Consider the following 20,570-nt stretch of genomic DNA (forward strand, 5'->3'; position numbering starts at 1 on the left):
ACCAGAAAAGATTGGCATCCATGAGCGGCAGCATCTCGATCGGCTTGTGGCAATGCAACGTACCTACTACAGTAGATGTATCTAGTCACCGCCGGGCCACGGCTAAAGCGTCTGTGATCACGGACATTAGGGCTCTCGCTTCTCGCAAGCATCGGCAGTGCTAGGTGCTGAGACGCCTGCTAATGTACTTGCCTGGTACTGTCCCATGTTAGCTTCCACATTCACATGCTCTCTTTTTTACTTTTTCTTTTTTCTCCCAAGCTAAACTTGCAGCAACTCAGCTATGCTTTACCTTTGTCCTTCATCACTTCGATCCATCGGACGCCATTCCTCATAATTTCGCTCGCTGCCCTCCTCTTCCCTCTACTAATTCGTCTCTTCTCTCCTCCTTGGCATGAACCTTCTCGGAGATGCCACTCACACTCTCTGGTCCCAAAAGTGCTCCCCCCCACCCCCAAGAAAAAAGACCCCAAAACGGCCCTCGCACTAGTCCCACCACAAAGTTCTCGGCGTGTTGATCTTCTCGCTCGTAGCCTCTTGGCTCCTGTTCCTGGGCAAGAACCTTGAGTCTTTTTTTGCTCTTCTCATTTTATTGACATGGTTGTTATGCGGGAAACTGCATAGAGGCCCTGCAAGTCCGGAGCACGGAGCACAGCCACGGATGGCAGCCGACACACAGAGCCATCTATTCACTGCTTTTGCTGCAGTATTTGCCGCAAGACAGCCGACCTAGCGATGTTTTACGAGCATTTCGTTCCGGACATGCTCCGGATTGTTCCAGGTTCTGTAGGGGTGCCCAAGTAGGTAGTTGCGCTACGGGTGCTCGTACATGGTTGATGCCCCAAAGAAATAAACCCCAGGATATCAAACCATGGCCAAGCTCCGACGACCTCGGTGAAACAATTTCGGCTTGGCATCTTGGTCGGCCTCATCCTCCGTCCTTTGCGCCGGCTTGGGCCTCCAGTTCAAGCGTCGTTGCAGCTTGGGACCCCCATCTTATGCCTTCTCACCGTCTCTGCTAGCCCATTACACTGAGGACAGTTACACCGCCAGGTAATGCAGAAAGACGGTGTTGATTTAGGGCGTGAAATGGAAGCACTACAATATTCCAGTGCGGCTCTGCGAAGATCTTGCATAAACACTCAGCTGGCTAGTTTGCCACCGGCCGCCGCAAGCTCGCCAGGAACAAGTGTTTACCTTTACCGTATTTGCCGCCAGCATAATATCGTACCTGTCTATTCTCCTACCGGTCTTTTATTGAGAGACGGAACCAATCCTAGTCATCGTTTTAACGACCATGTCAACGACCCTCGGCACGGACAACCCGGTCTAGTGGAATGACCCGGGAAAAAAAAAAGCCAAATCCACACGAGCCATACAGTGGCAGCTCTCACGGTTTTTTCCCCCCGCCAAGTGGACGCAGAAAGCACGGCACGCAGAAGCCACCTTGACTCGCGGTTTGTTCTTCGAAGCTCACTAGAGCGAGTCGCCACAACGGGCGCCCCGTCAGTGGGAATCTAGCTTGATCAACAAACAGAGGGCGGCCTCTCTTCTGAATTGGGCACCGCATCTACGGAGAAGGTGGCATTTGGGCACTCGTACTTGGTACGCCGTCGTCCATATGGGCCAACTAACAAACTCAGTGTTGTTGTATCGTGGCCACCGCGGACACAATCTCTTCTGCGTTCAAGAGGACACACTTGGACGTGTACAGAGTACATACTACGGTCATAAGTCTCCGCCTGCATATGCATGTACATGCAGTCATACAGGTACATATTCTGGTGAGGGAAGATATCATGGTCTATTTGGCCGCGTGCCTCACCGCGGGGACGACTCGTGCTCAAGACCAGAGAGGCAACGCAAAGCTGTGGAGATGGGCTCTGCACTCTGCAAGCTGCAAGCTGCCACGAATCGCTGAGCGGCGGGAGAAGCGGGCTAACCCCGCCTTCGTTCTGGTGGACATGTGTGGAAGCTTCGTGCATCGTTCTGCTTGTTCCAGCGTCTCATTGAGGGTTCCGTGGGCCATCTCCCAACGAACTGCGTCTTGAACGTCGCAGTGCGGCGGATGAATGTTCCGGCTCGATATATGCCATGCCCCCTTTGCGGCGAGAGGAACGATGGGGTGGTGTCGTGCTGCGTACGGAGTAGAGCTGTGCCAAATCCAGGGCCATGGGCACGGGAGAGCTTGCCATGTGGTTGCAAGTTCGCAAGGCATCAGCCCGGTATTGCTTGCTGGTACGGTACTGTACAGGTACTCGTACATGCTCGTACGTTCTCCGGCAGCTGGACCAAACGGGGGTTCGGAATGGCTTGTGTCAATCATGGCCAGCCCGGCCAAACGCCACACACTTTCTTCGCCTCAAGTAACTCTCTGCCGTTGGTTTGATCTTTTCCGAATGGGGCAATCGCCTGCACGACTTGATGCCCGCCTTATCGCTACGCTGCTATTGGTGCATCTACGCTTTACTATGGCTTCATACCAGTCATCTTAATGTCTGTGATATAATACGAGTGACGAGTACTCTGATTGGCAGATCCCTTCCTGCGCCTTCTGGCCACACACGCTGCAGCTTCAAGCCGGAGAATGCCAAATCACAGTTCTTGCTAAGTACTCAAGAGCCAAAGGGGGGGTAAGAGGGGCCAACTTTCTCCGCCCATTATCCCGCATCGTCGTCGCACTGCAGCTTGCGGAGGAGGGGCAGCTGGAAGAGGGAAGTTGAAAATACACTTTATAATAGGGCCTCAAAGGCGGTTGGGTCTCAACGTGCCATCCACACAGGCCTCAAGGTGTGGCCGCTGGCGAGGCTGTTTTTCTTGCTTTTTACCTTGTTTTGTTTAGGTAGTCCTCCCTCACCGCTTGACATGCATACGATATTTGACAACGCAACCGGGCGCCTCGTTTTTTTCATTTACAGGCGTCCTGCGGGAGGTCATTCGGACATGTCGCTGCTGCGTTGTTGGGAGCCCGTTGGCTCGTTCTTGGTCTTGATGGTTGGTGAGATGGGGGCCTTCTTGCAGAGTAAGTCTATGATTCATGCTTGTAGATGTATGTATGTCAATCACATGGGTCGATGATCGTCAATCCAAAAAGGGGGCCTTGTCTTTTTGAGGGGCGACCTTATCGAGCGAGATCGACTTGTTACTTGTCGAGGTACCGCCAGGAGAACTGTGCTCACCGATACGGTAAAGATGCCCAATGGTGTCCATGTTGCTCCAGTCCCGGCCGAATGTCTCGCGTATGTAGGACTAACAGCGGAGGCATTGTTCCGCTCACGAGGAATAATTCATTCCGCAATTGAGAGGTGAGGGTTTTGTACATCATTTTTCACATCCATTGGTGATCTTATTCTACACACTGTAAGATAAGGTATCCAAATGTTTCTTGGAACCAACATTGGCTTGTTAAATCGCCATTACTTTGCTATGCCGATCTCTTGCTCTTCCCTCGAGAAGAGAAGAGAGTACTATGACGTCCATAACAGATAGCTGCTAGAATTGCTTGCATCCTGTATCCATATAAAAGTGCACATCATGCATCATACATCAAGGCATCTCCCATCTGCCACTCTTCCCCCCGTCCTTTAGAACGACCCGGAGCCCCTCGATCTTCATCCCCTTATCCACAGCCTTGCACATATCGTAGACCGTCAGGGCCGCCGATGACGCCGCGGTGAGCGCCTCCATCTCAACCCCCGTCTTCCCATCACACGAGACCGTTGCCCGGATCTCGATCTGGCGACTCCCCACGACGTCCAGATCGACATTCACGCGCGTAATGGCAATGGGGTGACACAGGGGGATGAGATCCGGGGTGCGTTTCGCCGCCATGATGCCGGCAACGCGAGCCACGCCGAGCACGTCGCCCTTCTTCATCTGGTTCTCCCGTATAAGCTTGATTGCCGTGTCGTCTGAGAAGTGCACTGCGCACGCGGCCGTAGCTACGCGCGACGTCACTTGCTTTTCTGAAATATTGACCATGTGTGCTGATCCTGAGTCGGATACATGCGTAAGGCGTGCTGAGCTTTGGTTCTTGTCATCCTTGTCCTTTCTCAGGCTCCGTGAGCTAGAGAGTCGCCGTAGTTGTTGCTGTTGCCCAAGATACCCGGGGGTAGCTGTTGTTGATACACCAGACCATGGCATAACACGGTCGATAAGCTGCCGTGCTCTAGGTGGCATAGTCGTGAGTGTCGGCACAACAGGATCTATCATGTATTTACTTAGCATACATCGCCAAGTTATATCAAAGGCCGGTGATGGATGGTAGGTGATATCGTACATTCTCATTCCCATTCGCTTCGACACCATAAGAGTTACGAAACGGCGCAGAGGGGTTGAACAATGCTATCCCCCAGGCCGTGCTTTTGATTTCAGGGGATATGCTATGCAGCTTTATTACCCACCTATCAATATCATCGGCCGGTTCGGCATGTGCTCTAGCTCTCCAAGACCGGCATGCTTTGCTTTCTTCCCCTTGACAGCTATTCTGATGACGTCGAGCAGCTCAGCTTCGTTTGGTGCCACCCCCAATGGAAGTTCGGTGCCGGCGAGACCTTGCCGGCGGTTCATCTCAATCTGCTTCATGGCCTCAAACGCCTCTTCATCTATGGGATCTCCGCTGTTGGATTTCCTCAGGATATCCCGCAATGATACCTCGGCGTTTCCAAAAAGGCAGACCTTGAGATTGCCATCACTCGTAATCCGGAGCCGATTGCAGGTGCCGCAAAAGTTATGCGTCATGCTTGTGATGAAGCCAAGGCGGCCTGCAAACCCAGGTATTTTCCAAGTCTTGCTTGTATCATTCTTTTCATCGCGAATCTTGTGCAAATCGGGATACTTGCCCCGGATTACATCTAGCATCTCATCGTACGAGAACATTTTGCCCTTGTTCCACTTGTTGCCGTCGAAAGGCATGTACTCGATGAAGCGTACCTCAAGGTCTTTCTCTCTGGTCAATTCGACAAAGGGAAGGATTTCCCGGTCGTTGAGACCACGCATCACAACGCAGTTGATCTTTAATTTGACCCCGGCGCCTAACGAATTCATCTCTAGGACGCGGTCGATGCTTTTCTGGACAGCATCAAACCCCTTTCTCCTTGTCATGATTTGGAATTGCCATGGATCCAAGGTATCAAGACTTAGATTGACTCCAGTAAGTCCAGACTCAATCATGCTATCCAGCTTCCGGTATAATGAAATACCATTGGTAGTTATACATAGTTCCCGAAGCCCGTATGGGCGTAGCGCACCGAGTTGGTGCATGAGAGGCAAGATGTCTCGCCTTACCGTGGGCTCCCCTCCTGTGAGCCGGATTTTGGACACGCCTTGTGATACAAAGATGGAAGACAGCATAATAATCTCGGGGCTGGTCAGGAGATTCCTATCAGGAGACAGTGGAACACCTTCTTCTGGCATGCAGTACAGACATCTCAGGTTACACCTTTCAGTGACGGAGATGCGCAGATAGTCATGTTGCCGGTGAAAGGTATCCGTAAGAAAGTCTGAGAAGGGCTTAGCATCACGGATGCGATCCCGGCGCGAAAGGACGCTCGGAGACGGAATCGTATGGTTTGGCTGAGGCTCTGGTTGTTCAGCAACCGCCGAGGTTGACGCAATGTGTCGTGTCAAGACAAGGGCGCCAACAGATGACCGTGGAAGCGAGACACTCGAGGGCAGCCGAGCTGCAAGATGGCGTATGGAATTCATCTGGCTCAAAGCCGATGACAAAGCGCGCCGAGACATGTGCGAGTGCGAGTATTGGCTGCCGGCTGCGCTCTGTACTTGGGTGGCCAACTGGTCGGAGGCGGTGGATGTTATGTATAGAAAGGTTTAATGTGCGGTAGCCTGTTTGTAGACTTATTCTCTTGCCATGCTTCTGCAGACCAAGTAGAAAATAGGGCGCCCTTGGCCAGAAATTAATGCAAAAGATTTCGTGTAAAGAAGACGAAGAAGCTGGGCTGGAGAGCGAGCTGCCGTGAGCTTCCGGGGCCTGGGCCTAGCAAGATCTGTCGTACAACCGGTCGAACTAAATCAATGGACGACTGTGGTTTGATCCAAAGCTGCAGGAATATATCGAAAAAGTTGAACAAGCAAAGAATCTGTTTCGAACCGGTGGGTTGAGACAGGAAAAGGAACTGAGTTTCGCCTCCGCGGTCATGAGTGCGATAATGCAACCATGACGATAAAGCCTAGATGCTTACCTGAACGTGCTAGCAGATGAGGGGAACGGGCTAGGCGAGTTGGAGCTGCGGGCGCTAGCTGGAAGCGTTCAGAAGGTTTACAGCTCTTGCAGGTGCAAAGTACCTGTGCGTTAGGGCACTTTCGGGCATTGGGACGGGTACTGGGGACTCTTGCACCACACCACCTCTAGCTTCAATGGTTCCGCCCAGCATCGCTAGTTGAACCTCTTCCCGTTTTCATTCGCTCGCTCGCCAACGGAGCAATATCAAAAAACAATCCCACGGCCGCGCCAATTCACATGTACCTTCGCGCGTGAGCGTCTTTTGGTATACAGTTAATGTTTTGCGGCTAAACGACGTGCTGCCTCTTGGAGTCCCTTGCCGTTTTGCTGGTCCCTCTCAGTCGGAAGGGAAAAATAGGCGTGAGCCCTCAGTTCGGCATTCAGCTTCCATCAGTCGGCATTACCTCTAGGAGAGAGTGCAGGCGGAACGCAGAGTAAATCGACGGAATTAGAGAGAAGTCTTCCTTTCAATCATTGAAGAAGGATATCTATATCGAGCATTGGGCGAGAGAGAGACACCCCATGTGGCGCCAGCCAATCTCCCTCTTTCTGTGCTTTTGAATTCGTATACGATAATCTGTCGTCTAAGAATTCCACGGGGTGACTCTCAGGCCAGCCCAAACCACCACAATGCAGTCTCTAGTAGCTTTGGATTGTATGTAATCATGCTCATATTATCCCCAATGCTTTCCACCGCTTGAATGAGGACCTAATTGTTGGACATCACAGCTTCGCCTCACTGCAGGCCGAGTCCGGATGGCCGATTTGTTGCAACCCTTATATCCTCGGAGGTGCTTGTCCGCTCAACTGAGACCTTGCAAGTCACCAATGTCGTAAAATTGTCCGCTGGATCTGGATCTTCACCCTCATCTTCGGCAACTGGCGGTTCAGCGAGTGTGCCTACTTTGTTGTGGGCTCCGTCATCCTCCAAGTTCCTCATTTCCATAGCCGATCAGCTGGATGTATTTGGGGCTCTTCATCCTTCTACATTTCACGCGACAGTTCGCAATTACAGCTCTCTGTGTGGTGGGAAGCCGTCCCTTGTTCAGTTTGGAGCTCGAGATACCGAGATCCTAATATGGTCCGCATCTGGATTAAAGCTTGTAGTCATCGATGTGTGCGGCTCCGGTGCCGTCGAGATTGAGAGCCCCAAATTCCACCAATCCGTGTCTGCGTCACGAGGCCTATCCCTCCGCCCAGAATCCGGGCATTTGGCGTTACTTGGTCGGTCCGGTGGCAGGGATATCGTGAGCCTCCATCATCCCGTGAGCCGGCAAGTGCTCAGGTCTTGGTGTCCAGAGACGCTTGATGCGCAGGGCATTACATGGTCCCCTGACGGCCAGTGGCTTCTTCTTTGGGAGTCACCTGCTCAGGGCCACCGCCTTCTCATTTACACGGCTGATGGCGAGCATTTCCGTACCATTACAGCGTCTAACCTTTTGAAAGGGCCAGATGCTGACCTGGAACTTGGAATCAAAATCTGTCAGTTGAGCCCTAACACAGAGTTGTGTGCCATTGGAGATTACAGTAGAGATGTTACTATTCTCCGTACGCCATCTTGGAGGGCACACCTCAAGTTGCCTCATCCGGCCACGATAGTACCAAGGGATACTCTCCAGGTAAGCTACAGCATGTACACAGCGTCTTCAAGAGTTTCTTTGTGATACTAAGGACATCTCAGGTATGGCAAGAGAAGATTGAAACCGAATCTCCACAGGCGCGAGCCACCCGCACTTTTGTCAGGGCTACTCAGATATTGTCACCCCCGGGGCCTGCTACTGATGCTCAGTCTGTGACTGCTGAAGTCAAATCCGGCTGCTCATTGGCTGCATTTGACGCATCCTCGACCCTCTTGGCAACAAGACTGGAGGACTCGCCGTGCACTCTATGGATCTGGGATGTCGTTGCGGCCGAGCTTCGAGCCGTCCTCATCTTCCACAGCACTGTTTCCTTCCAATGGCATGCGAGCTCCCGTGAGCTTCTCTTAGTTACTTCGCAAGACCCTGCGCAGCATGGAGTCTCGTTCATCTGGGATCCCCTGTCTAATGGGCCGACGCCTCTTGTACCAGAGGACCTCTTGCCAGAGGGAAAAGCGGTGGGCAAAGCACAGGTTGCATGGATCAACCGCGAGACCGAATTTCCCGTCGTGTTTGTCTCTGATGCGCAGCACTACCTTTTGCTGTCTCCGTCTAATACTGGCCAGGATCCGAATCCTTGGCAGCAAGCTGCCGTAGGCCACAGTGAAATTGCTCAGTATGAAAGCCCGACATCGTCTGACTACGCTATGGTCGATGCAGACGAGACAGCAATTGCAGATGATACCTTTTCCTTCAGAAAATTTGAGAGGGCGTAATATCTTGGCGCAGCATTTGATGATTTTTGATGTATAATCCCGCCTGATCACAGTTAGGACTCATTCAAAAAGAAATGAATGACCAGCATACCCGCCACTGGCAAACAAGCCGCAACACACGGACACAGGATAATGCGTATGCGCTATGGCATCAAGCTCCGTCCAACTGAGTTGTGGCGTTTTGGCGGCCATGGGTGCCAAATGATGGTAAGACCTTGCAAGGACAAGTTGGCGCAAGGGGGTGCTCTGGATATGCATGGTGGAAGGAAGAATAAAAAGGAATGTCTATGCTTCATTTTCTTTTTCTCCCGCGGGGGCCGCATGGATGGCCGCAAAACAAGCTCGAAACAAGCCACTCGGCAGACCAAGGGTCAACAAGGAGACCGGGTTTCCCGCTTCAAAGGATGAAGTGTACGTTCACATCAAATTATTAGAGAACAAAAGCCTCGCGTCTTAGCACTCTAGGCGGCCCAGTCTCCAATATCAGCTCTTTGACCACTGAAGCTAATGACTGCCGTACAGTGCTCTTGTTTGCTCCGGGTTATCACTCTTCCCCTTCTTGTTCATGCACAGGCAGGCTGAGCGGGCCTGCTCTGTCTCCTGCAAGCGATGAGCCAATGTTAATGCAATTACGCCATAGTGTGATCGTATGATATCCCAGCCCCCGGGATTCAGGTATGGCTATCCTCGATCACAAATTTAAATACAGCGCAGCCCAGTGTCGTCACTTGAGACATGGTCAAGTCCGGGTGCATGGGGGGCAGACCATCAGTGACGGGACTGTTGAGTCGGAGAGTGTCGGCGGACTGCTGCCGCTCTACCGCTGTCGTATCGGCAGTCGGATGGAGCCCACGATTTTACGGACTTTAACTGGTGCCTAGACAAAGAGGGAGAGACAAATGTATGAGTTGTTGAGGTGTGTTTGGCTGCCAATGACCAGTAGCCAGCCTGTTGTTAGAACAAACATACGGCAAGCGACCTTCCCTAGCCTAAGACATGACGAATGCCACTTACTATGCCAGCGAGAGGTTTCTGTTTGTATGTGGACTTCTCTATAAATATCACTGCTTCTTCCCAATAATCGGACCATCAAACTTCAACTCTATTCTCTCTCACACATCTACACCAAATCTCAACATCCCTCCTATCTCTCATTATGCCCAGCAACTGGATATCTACCACGTCCCTTAAAAGTGTTGAGCCGGGCGACATGACTGGGGAATATTATATTCTCTTTTCCAATGTTCGTTACACGGCATACCCGATCTTGCTTGCCCTCTTTTATATCTCAAATGTTGGTATTCTTCTAACTTGGTGGTGAACAGTTACCGTTTAATTCGACCTGGCAACAAGTAAAAGACTGGGTTTCAGCATCTTGTGATGTCGATTTTGTTGAGGTATATCCCGTCAGTAGTTCGGGATGGATCCGCCTCAAAGGGAAGGGTAACTTTAAAAACGCATTCAGTGAGTTGCCCAAAAGTTCTAGTAACAGAATCTTGAGCTGATGATGTGATACTAACCTTGGGCGTTTTAGCATACATGGACAACGAGCCATTCAAAGATCGATGTATAATCATTGATGGCCGAAACGAAACCGAATGTGTAAACATCAGGGTCAGACAGCCGGGACGCTTCAACCGGAGATCGAGTCTGACCGGGGGGAATCGGGGCCGGAGAACGGCACTGAGGCAATCCCAGTCGCCGAGCCAGGGCCCCATGCCACAACACCGTCGCACGGACAGCCTTGCTCAGAGCGAGGTTGATGCTGCTGCTGATACTGCAGACACTACTCGTGCACCGGTGAGGGCAAATGAAGATGTTTTGGCTCTTGCCAACTTCATTCTTAGCATGAGTCTGCGGAGCACTTTGCAAATGCAGCAGCAGTACGGTCTTCCACTTGGCTTTCCTTTTTATGGCGGGGGGTATTATACTATTGGCAACGCCAATACTTTCCCTAACTATGATGGCGGTCATGAGCAAGATGAAGCTATTTTTGCGGATGATGCCTCGCAGAGTTCCCATTGATGACGAGGGCGATGATGATGGCACAAAGTGGTGTGCACCATTCAAGCCCACCAGCTTTTGAAAGGAGAGTGCTGAAGATGAAATTTGCGGAGGATTTCGTATTCGAATCCGGGATAGTTTTCTTTTCTTTGCTGTTTTTTTTTTTTTTTTTTTTTTTTTTTTTTTTTTTTTTTTTTTTTTTTTTTTTTTTTTTTTTTTGCTTTTTCTGGTACGCTGGTGTTTGTGTTTTTGCTTTTGTCACAAAGATTGTCACGAAACCCATCCTCGCTCTCTGGGTAGATGGGGGCTGCAATACTTTTTAGTTTTCACCTTATCCCCTCTCCTTCGGTGCCCCCTCATCACTCCCAATATTGTCACTCATTTATTGTACCATGTCTCCCTGCATTTTTGATAGTTTCGATACAAGTACACGCAGTATCTGTGCTACAAATCCCCCCTTTATCAATGTGAAGCGCATTAAGCCGAAAAGGCCAGCAGTTTGCCCCCAGCTGCCTCCCCTATGGCTACCACTGAAAATTATAGATATAGACTGATGCGACGGTAACAAGGCTCTCGACCGTGGTATAATCGTACTAACGTGCGGAGATGTGAGACGTCAAGAGACATACCTAAGCATAATTACGCTACGGATACCGGGTATTCGGAAAGACGGGAGAGATCCGAGCCTACGGAGGTCAAACGTGATGGAGGGGGCGTGTATGAAGCTGAGGGAAAAGTGATTGCTCACATAGATACTCTTGTATTCTCCCTTGCTTAACTCAGTGGAGTAGAGGTATGCCTCGGAGCAAAAGTTATGGTTCATGCCTATACGACGCAATGGACTATATGCTGGACTTGATGATTTTCTCATATCAACCTAGGTACGGTATGTTTGTTTGTGATATAGGAAGCTCCCCTACAAAACTTACTTACCGTCATCTGATACACCTTGCTTCTCTTTTTTATTTCATCCTTTCCCCGGGCTCCTGCGAAGATAGTGAGACATTATAAGTACATTTTGTCATTTATCATATAAAGGCGGGATCTGATGGCGGTGGTCGAGATCGCCATCTGTAAGTGCTGCCTCAGTTGTGGCTTTGGGACATGCATTATCACACAGCTAGGGTGATGTGATTGGTAAATCACGCGGGTGCTTGATTGTCTCTGTGGGCATGCATCTCCCATGTACCAGCAGATGACATAAAGTCTCAGTATTGCTTGAGCGGGCTGTCATATTTTACCAAAGTGCGTGTGAGTACGTAGAGTATCTGGTGAAGTGTGAGACGACGGTGACACACCTAGATCGGAGGGTGATGTCAGTGGGCAACCTCTGAGGAGATTGAACCCTTGCTCCAGCGAACAAAACAATAGTCACGATGCTACGGATTCGATCCTTTATTAAACAAGAATTATGCCATGCTTCCCTTTTTGTTCTCTATTCATCCATTTATTTAGCCTTAGCTCGAATCTATTCGCGCGCCTTAAAAAATGAACGGACATGCGATTAGAAGGCCTATCCTTGTCTGTTCAAAGGGAATGTCTTTCCATGAACAAGTAAGCTGTAAAATGTAATTTCGCTTTCATAGGAGGAGATTTTCCTTTTTTTGAGACAATTGCAAAATCTCGACCCTGGTTCCGCAAATCATGCAAGAGAGAGACATTGCGGCGCGGGAACTTCTAATACTTACAAGTAAGATGCCGCTGTTCTGTTGTTGTGGTCGAAAGAATATCTATAAAACTCATAGATGGAGTTGTTTGGAAATGGCTGTAAATACTTGCCTGATTGTAGAGAAAGATGCGATCAGGGAACGATACACATAAAACCTCATTAACGTCACAGCTCTATGGTTTAGTCCGATCAGATTATCCCAGTATGATTCCAGTCGTTCAATCCAAAAACTGAGCATATAAAGCTTTTTCTGAACAAAATCTGACGGATTATTGAACGGTCTTGCCGTCCAAAAAAGGCCCTCTATACCCGTCAATATAGTAGCGAGCTGGCAATCCGCTGGCGGCATTGCAACCTGATGCCAAAGTGAATCGACAGGTAATTTGCCAGCTGCCCACTTCTCACTTTGCTCTCTATTTTGAACACCTTCCAGATTTTGGAAATTAAATTGAATCCTTCGCTTCTCCATCATCATCCTGATCTCGAGTTAACCTTGTTCATACTTCCTTCATACACCCAATATCAAGTCGTTCATCTCTATCATCATGCCTAAGCACGCTCTTACCCTTCATGACGATGAGAACCCCAGTGGCAAGAAAAGCAAAGTTGAACGCGGCATGAAACAGAATCACCTACCAACAGACGGGGAGATGGAAACGATGTCAGTGCGAGAGAAACTCCTTGCGGGTGTGTCTTTTAGCTTCATCAGGGGGCAGCAGGATCAACAGCAGAAGAAGCCAGCGCACAACCAGCCAAGCTATGCTCCAGTAGCTAGACTACAGAAAGCTGTGGATGAAGCCTTTCGCGTGAAGCCGAGCATTCGCCAGAGTTTAGATGATGCCCCTGAGTCTGGAATGATGCTTCCAGTGGAGATAGAAGAAAGGTTCTACTCTGAGAGTCTGGATCAACGAAGGAAAATTCTCACAGACCACTTTCACCAAAGAATGACCCAGAGGTAAGCTTACAGTTTGAAGCTTATTTACAAGGAAGACTGAAACTAACGAGTTGGTGATATAGACGGGATACGAGTCGGCGACTGCAGGCAGTCTTGAGGCAAGCGAATGACAATCCGTTTGCGCCTCCGGTGGAAACTTCAAGCGAGCAAGGACCAGAAGACAATTTACGGCTATTTCTTGAATCTGCTTGCCGTGCATATGGCTACAGAAAACTGCAGATGGACTCTTGCGGCTTCATGAGAATCAAAGTTCAGGACGACCTCAAGGGAGAGCCCCTTGGTTCTGTGCCTAGGGAGCCCACCGTGGAGCCAGCAGACAGCGTGAATCTCGATGCCAGCGAGGGGAACATCACCCTATATGAATGCGACGTGTAAGTACAAATATGAGTGGTGCTTTTGAACTTGACTAACATGAGCTCTATCAAGGCCCGACCAGTTCGACCGTGTCACCACATGGATGTGGCTCAAAATTTGCAGACCACTTACAGCATACGAACTGGGACATCATCCAGCACCAGATGTGCGCAAGGAAGAAGAAGAAAGAGAAGACGAAGCCTGGGTCATCATCGCAATCCCAAAGTCTCAGATAGAGACACTAGAATATGCCTGGAGCTTGTGCCATGCCCCTGAGAACGAGACGCATGGAGACTACATCATGGACCTTACGATTCCACATAACGTGCGGCAGGATTCACAAAACTATGACAAGCGAAAGGGGCTGGCATTTCGGTACAGTCGCGATGGGGTACCCAGTATTGCATCGTCGAAGAAAAACAGCGACGGCGATTCGATGTGGTTCGGATTCCGGACTGACGTTGACGAGATGCAGTGGGAGAGGATACAGGAAGACATGGAAACGAACTCATGTCTCGTCCACGCACTTTCGAAGATTGATGCTGAGTGGATTCACGTAGGCCAAGAGCAAGGCAGAAAGGTTGGACAGCTTAAGAAGAGAACTGAGGCTGAAGTGCCCCATAAGACGAAGAGCTCGAGCGGTGTGCGGAGGTTTTCGAATCTCAGGAACGAAGTCCATTCAGATGACTGTTAGCTTTTTATTTGTCTCCCACGAAAGGGTGGTTTTGTTGAGTGGCATGATTGTGTAGCTAGTATTCTGTTTTGTCTTGTGGGTTGGTCTTGAGTTTAGGTGTTTGAAATATATCATTTTGCTTTTTGTATAATTAGACGTCACTTGAACCAATAATCGCCGCCCGTGGAAGATGACGGCAGATCAAACGGTCTTTATAAGCTGGATTCATCGGTCCCCTGCTGCCCCCTCGGTCTCCAGCCCGATCAGATTGTACACGGCGTTCATGATTTCACCCACGTCGCAGGTAGCGAGGTTGGCCGCCAACGCTCCGTTGTACCTCTCATCCAGGAATTGGACCTGGGATCAGGTATCATCCTCCTTACCCAGGCTTGCCTCCAGGCTAGCTGCGAGGCTCCCTTTGGTGGGTGTCACGCCGTTCTCGAGGTCCGTCACCAGGCCGTTGTACAATGCCTTCCACGCCACATGCCGCTTCTGGAGTGCGCTTGAGATGACCTCAATGACGGTTTCTCCCAGAGGAGTAGGATCATCCTCACTCTCTTTCTTTACCAATGGTGGAAACACTGCCTTTGAGACGAGGATCTGTAGCTGCTCCTCTGTCTTTACAAGCTGCATTCATCGACTGTCAAGAGTAGTTTGTATCATAAATGTAGAGTTTCTCAATGTGGTATGATGTAATCAGCCGCTTTCATTGGTGTGTGAATTCGGTTTCCAATGCCGTCGAGGAGCATCAAGTGACTAGATGATGGTTCCAGAAGTGCATGCGCGGAGTCATTACGCACATCTACTTGCCATATCATATCAAAGGCACGGGTTTTGAAACGACTGGAATGCTCATATATAGATTGGGTCAGAGACAACCTCTCTCGTGATTCTACGAACGCCAGCTGTCTCGGTAACAACCGAATATCGTGGGCTTCTTTGACTTCAACATGAAGCCAGCACTTTAACTAGCGACCAAAGGGGTAAGAAATCAGAAAGAAAAAACATCAAGGAACGAGATCTTCGGGCCGACAGTGCCCAAAGGATGAATTATTCCTGCTTCTACCGGGTTGACGCTTGTCCAGCTGATCAAATCCAGGGATATGGGGAGCGGACTAGGAACTTTGTATGCCACCTGAAACCCGCTGCTGTGGCATCATGAGATGCCGCCGGTGATTGTATTGGAATTCTGCTTTTAGCTTCTACATGCATAGCCTGTAGAGACTTGATACGGCTTTCGATAAATGCATCGTTTGTATACACTTGCCAACTACCTAGGGAGAGGCATGAGCTTCACTGTCTGTGAATGCCTGGTTGGGCAAATGGAGGAGCTGTGGCCGCCTCTGATTGGCCGGTGGCACTCGGGACGTCGATGACAAATGCCACATTGGGGATCAAGGAGAAGTCCCAAGTACCGGTACCTGTGCAGAGCATGAAGAGGCAGGTACCTCTTCTATCATCACCAATCAGATGTTTTCAGCATTGATTACCAGGTTGGACGCACATATACACCGAATGGTGGGGTTGGATACAAATATCTTCAATCGTCACCTCTTTGAATTCTGCTCTGATCCTTGTGGCCCCAACAGGCATCAGTATAATCGCAAAGTCACCAAAAAGGTCCTGCGTGGGGCAACAGGTACAGTGTACCTGTACCATCAATGTTCCATCTTTTTTCCCTTTTGCGGGCCGGGTTAACATTGCACCAGGCCAAATGCTGGCAGCTACCGCCTAGGTGAACCTTCTAGCTGGCCAACTGCAGCCTCCCCACCAAAGCCCGCCAGGCATCGTGGGAACTTTTCTAGTGTGCGCCCCTCCAAACCACCACTTTCCACCACCTCAAAAGCTGCTCCTGGCCTGACTCTGAACTGTTGCTCTTAGAGGCGCGTCCAGTCTGACCTAAAGCTCCTTTCAGGTGCTGTCTTTGTGTTTCCCCCTCTTACAGCCTCTTTTCACCCCGTTGCGAGCCGCCGAGCGCGAAGCAAATAGCCCACCATGCAGGCCCCTGTGTTGGTTATGAGTGCGTATACCCAATGCCCGCCTTGCCCGTTCTATCAAGAGAGAGGCGGTGACTTCTTCTTGACACGCCAGTCGGGATGGATGTTGGTCCCTGTGATTATAAGCTGACGCATTGCTCGCAGACACCAATGCTGGTGAGAGACAGACCGGACGGAGAGCTCAGCTGTCAAACATTGCTGCCGCCAAAACGTGTGTTGATGCACCCGCCATGTCGATCAAAGCCGAATAAACCTAGCTGACTTAGTTTTTTTCTATTCCAGCGTTGCCGACATCATTCGATCATGTCTCGGTCCCAAGGCCATGCTGAAGATGCTGCTCGACCCCATGGGCGGTATCGTTCTGACCAACGACGGCCACGCCATTCTTCGAGAAATCGAAGTTTCCCACCCTGCTGCCAAGAGCATGATCGAGCTCAGCCGAACACAGGACGAAGAGGTTGGTGATGGCACTACCACAGTCATTATCCTAGGTATGTCTGGTTCTCGTTTCTCCCACTTGCTGAAAAGGATTGCCCAACGAATGGAGGGGGGAAGGGGCAAAAAAAAGGGGGAGACTCATGAGAGGAGAAAGAAGTTTGGTTCTGACTTTGACTTAGCTGGAGAAATCCTGGCACAGGCCCTCCCCCAACTCGAGCGTAATATCCACCCCGTCGTCATCATTTCCGCCTTCAAGCGTGCCCTGAAGGATGCCATCGAAATCATCGACGAGATCTCCCTACCGATCGATGTCAATGACGACAAGGCCATGGCCCAGCTCATCTCCTCCTCGATCGGCACCAAATTCGTCTCTCGATGGATGGATCAGATGTGTTCTCTGGCTCTCAAGGCTGTGCGGACCGTTACCTGGGAAGCTGGCAATGGCAAGACCGAGGTCGACATCAAGCGATATGCCCGTATCGAAAAGGTCCCTGGCGGCGAAATCGAGGATAGCAGGGTTTTGGATGGACTCATGTTGAACAAGGATATTACGCACCCGAAGATGCGACGACGCATCGAGAACCCCCGAATTGTCCTGCTGGACTGCCCCTTGGAGTACAAGAAGGGTGAATCCCAGACCAACATCGAAATCACAAAGGAGGAAGACTGGAACCGAATTTTGCAGATTGAAGAGGAGCAGATCAAGATTTTGTGTGATACCATCCTCTCCGTCAAGCCCGACCTGGTTATTACCGAAAAGGGTGTTTCTGGTGAGTCCGATCCAATGACCCCTACACGCCGCAGAATTCAAAACTAATGGTGCCATCAGATCTTGCCCAGCACTACCTAATGAAGGCCAACGTTACGGCCCTTCGCCGAGTTCGCAAGACGGACAACAACAGAATAGCCCGTGCTACGGGTGCCACTATCGTCAACAGAGTGGAGGATCTTCAAGAGTCAGACGTCGGCACTCGCTGCGGTCTGTTCGAGATTGAGAAGATTGGTGACGAGTACTTTACATTCCTCACAAAGTGCGAGGACCCCAAGGCCTGCACAATCCTGCTTCGTGGTCCCTCCAAAGATGTCCTCAACGAGATTGAGCGAAACCTCCAGGATGCCATGGGCGTTGCCCGAAACGTCATGTTCCACCCTCGACTATCACCTGGTGGTGGCGCAACCGAGATGGCCGTCTCCGTCCGGCTGGCCCAGAAGGCCAAGGGTGTCGAGGGTGTCCAGCAGTGGCCATACAAGGCCGTTGCCGATGCTTTGGAGGTGATCCCGAGGACGCTAGTGCAGAATGCTGGCAAGAGCCCGGTTCGTGTGCTGACAGAGCTTCGCGCCAAGCAAGCCGAGGGCAAGAGCTCATGGGGTGTCAACGGCGATACTGGTGCCATTGCGGATATGACTGAGTATAACGTGTGGGAGCCCGAGGCTATTAAGCTGCAGAGTCTGAAGACTGCTATTGAGGTATGTTGCCGTGATGCTCATGAAGCCCTTTGCCCCGATCGAAGCAACCTAAGCTAACTTTGTGATTACTAGGCTGCCTGTTTGTTGCTAAGAGTAGACGATATCTGCAGTGCAAAGAAGATACAGGGAGGTGGCGCTCCTGGAGTTGGAGGTGGTGACGACTAAGCGAGCGGATGTAAGGTTGAGGATTGAAGATGTAAATGATGCCCTTTAAGAAGCCATGGTCAGGGAGGATAGCATGTCAAGTTTGCTTGGAAGGGCCAAAGCCTGTTCCAACACATGTTGGGACTGGGGTGGGAGCATTTTCAAACGAATCTAAGGGGGAAACGAAAATTTTCAAAATAGACATTGGTATTAAACTAAGGGCCGCTGAAAGAGGCGACACATAGATCTATGAAATGGCATTCTATACGGGTATCACTGCTTCTAACTATTATATCATTACAACACCACCAACTCTGTCCGAGAAGGCGATAAGAGAAACCTCTTCAGTCATATGTTCAGCCTTATTTTGCGTTCTTCCCCTTTCTCCCGGGCCCCGGCTCTTGCTCAATCGTCATCGTGAATGACGAGGCCCACGGGTTCTGTGGAAGCGCTGGTAGCTTTCTCACTGCCATTCCTATCAGTTCCACTCTCTTTCGTGTTTGGTTTCTTGGTTTCTTGAGATGTTTCATCTGTTCCAGGTGCCGCCAATGTCTTGTCACCATTGCCATTGGGTCCTTTTGCGTTGTTGCCGTTCTCTCCTCCTTTGCCCTTGTTGGCCTTTCGAGCCTTGGCCTTGTCCCTCTTCTCGCGATTCTTCCTCGTCTTCTCCTCATCCTTGCGCAGCTTCTCCGCCTTGTCCTTTTCAAAATCGTCCTGCTCGCGTTCCCGCCTGACCTCTTCGTCCATCTCCCTCAGGCGCTCGTACTCGCGCCGACGAGCGGCCTTGTAGACGTGGAACTCGCCGGAGCCGGCACCGGCGCTGGAGCCCTGGACGTTTGTGACGATTTCGGGGGGCGGCGGGCGCTTGCTGCCGGGGGCGAGGGCGGAGGACGGGACGCGGATCTCCTGGTCGGGCTTTTTGAAGAGGGCGTCGACGGAGGCGGCTTGGGCGGACACGGGGGTGAGGGCGCGTCGCTTGGTCGGGCGCTTGGAGCGAGGGTCGGCGGAGGTTGGGATCGACTCTGGGCCTTCGGCGGACATGGTGGGCGAGTGGTGTTGATTTTTGTGCGAAAGAGGTAGGTTTGATAGGTAGGTTTGATGCTTGGTTGGTGATGCTTGCGACGCGATGCGACCAGGAGGGTAGAAGCTATGCAAAGAGAGGCAGCGGTTTGTTTTCAGGGCTCAATGAGATGATGAGTGTTCCAACAGAGCTGTGGATGAATTTCGATGCGACGAGGAGCGAATTGGCGATGGAGGATGTAATGTCGTTTGTCTGGTGAAAGCTGGTAGAGGCAGAGGAAAAAATCCATCACAAAATACAGGCAGCCATGACGGCCTCTGTCCAATGTCGATGTGCTGCTGAAGGCACTAAGCCAAGTAGAGGTTACAGGGACTGGGAGCCTTATAAGGAGTGGAGGGGTAGCGCCGGAAGCCGAGATCTGGGCCGCTACAGATTCAATGCACGACTAAATAGGATCGTTGAGGCCATGAATGAGTTTAATATCAATGCTGTTGAATTGTGATGACAGACACTATGAATCCTATGAGAAGATGTTAGTACTTTCAATATTCGACAGTACTCCGTAGTGACAATGACTTCAATATTATCTGCGACAAGCTCCGTAAGGAAGCCAGGATTGTATGATGTGCTACAGCCTCGAAACTTCCATCACCCACTGCGCCACATCCGAAGCGCCTCCTGCTTTCCCCGGGGCAGCTTTCTAAGCAATTTCTCATCTTGAAGACAGCTTCAAGGACCACTAACCGAGTCACTTGAGGCAAAATCCCGCCGGCCAGGTGGCGGAGGCGCTGATTACAGTTTGCACGGGGTACATGCTTAATCTCAATCCCATTGTTCATACTGATTCCATTAACACAGTTGCTGTATCATGTACGCCTAAACTCTGACGGCTCCCAGCGTGTTTATAGGGACCGGTACTTGCGTATGGTTGATTGATCGGTACCTCAGCCTTACTAACAGCCGAATGCCGCCCGCCACCTTTAATGCCCATCTACTATAACCAACCATCTACCGCAACCCAGCCTCTATCTCTTTTAACAACTCACCGGCTTCTAAACTCTGGCTGCCTTTTTGTTTCATCTCTCTCTACTTCATCTTCTTCTGCCTCCTGCGCCCAGTCCTGATTTTCCTCTGGGAGCCGATTTCGGGACAAGGGGTGTTTGACGCCAGTAGTTCGAAACACAGCAACATCCAAACCATCATCCCACCAACGCTTACAAAACACACCATTCACCCCACCACCATCTATTAATA

General features: G+C 50.6%; 6 protein-coding genes across 6 annotated transcripts; 4 read left to right on the top strand and 2 right to left on the bottom strand.

Annotated features, from left to right (window-relative positions):
• Positions 1-3,546: 3,546 nt before the first annotated feature.
• T069G_05829 (moaC family domain-containing protein) lies at positions 3,547-5,742 on the bottom strand (the record flags this gene model as incomplete). The annotated part of the gene is made up of 2 exons (XM_056173039.1): positions 3,547-4,205; positions 4,404-5,742. 2 exons carry the CDS (start codon positions 5,740-5,742, stop codon positions 3,547-3,549), a joined length of 1,998 nt encoding a protein of 665 aa, XP_056029897.1.
• Positions 5,743-6,871: 1,129 nt separating this feature from the next.
• On the top strand, positions 6,872-8,594 carry T069G_05830 (uncharacterized protein; the record flags this gene model as incomplete). Its single annotated transcript, XM_056173040.1, has 3 exons — positions 6,872-6,896; positions 6,971-7,860; positions 7,923-8,594. The coding sequence occupies 3 exons, from the start codon at positions 6,872-6,874 to the stop codon at positions 8,592-8,594; spliced, it is 1,587 nt and encodes a 528-aa protein (XP_056029898.1).
• Positions 8,595-9,750: 1,156 nt separating this feature from the next.
• Positions 9,751-10,619, top strand: T069G_05831 (uncharacterized protein; the record flags this gene model as incomplete). The annotated part of the gene is made up of 3 exons (XM_056173041.1): positions 9,751-9,837; positions 9,920-10,058; positions 10,129-10,619. The coding sequence occupies 3 exons, from the start codon at positions 9,751-9,753 to the stop codon at positions 10,617-10,619; spliced, it is 717 nt and encodes a 238-aa protein (XP_056029899.1).
• Positions 10,620-12,812: 2,193 nt separating this feature from the next.
• Positions 12,813-14,270, top strand: T069G_05832 (uncharacterized protein; the record flags this gene model as incomplete). Its single annotated transcript, XM_056173042.1, has 3 exons — positions 12,813-13,222; positions 13,285-13,593; positions 13,649-14,270. The coding sequence occupies 3 exons, from the start codon at positions 12,813-12,815 to the stop codon at positions 14,268-14,270; spliced, it is 1,341 nt and encodes a 446-aa protein (XP_056029900.1).
• Positions 14,271-16,244: 1,974 nt separating this feature from the next.
• T069G_05833 (TCP-1/cpn60 chaperonin family domain-containing protein) lies at positions 16,245-18,316 on the top strand (the record flags this gene model as incomplete). The annotated part of the gene is made up of 6 exons (XM_056173043.1): positions 16,245-16,269; positions 16,391-16,457; positions 16,529-16,737; positions 16,864-17,454; positions 17,514-18,151; positions 18,224-18,316. The coding sequence occupies 6 exons, from the start codon at positions 16,245-16,247 to the stop codon at positions 18,314-18,316; spliced, it is 1,623 nt and encodes a 540-aa protein (XP_056029901.1).
• A 384-nt stretch (positions 18,317-18,700) lies between these two features.
• Positions 18,701-19,336, bottom strand: T069G_05834 (uncharacterized protein; the record flags this gene model as incomplete). Its single annotated transcript, XM_056173044.1, has 1 exon — positions 18,701-19,336. One exon carries the CDS (start codon positions 19,334-19,336, stop codon positions 18,701-18,703), a length of 636 nt encoding a protein of 211 aa, XP_056029902.1.
• Positions 19,337-20,570: the final 1,234 nt, after the last annotated feature.

The sequence above is a fragment of the Trichoderma breve genome, chromosome 3 (genome assembly GCF_028502605.1).
Source record: "Trichoderma breve strain T069 chromosome 3, whole genome shotgun sequence".
In the NCBI taxonomy this organism is placed as follows: Eukaryota; Fungi; Ascomycota; class Sordariomycetes; order Hypocreales; family Hypocreaceae; genus Trichoderma; species Trichoderma breve.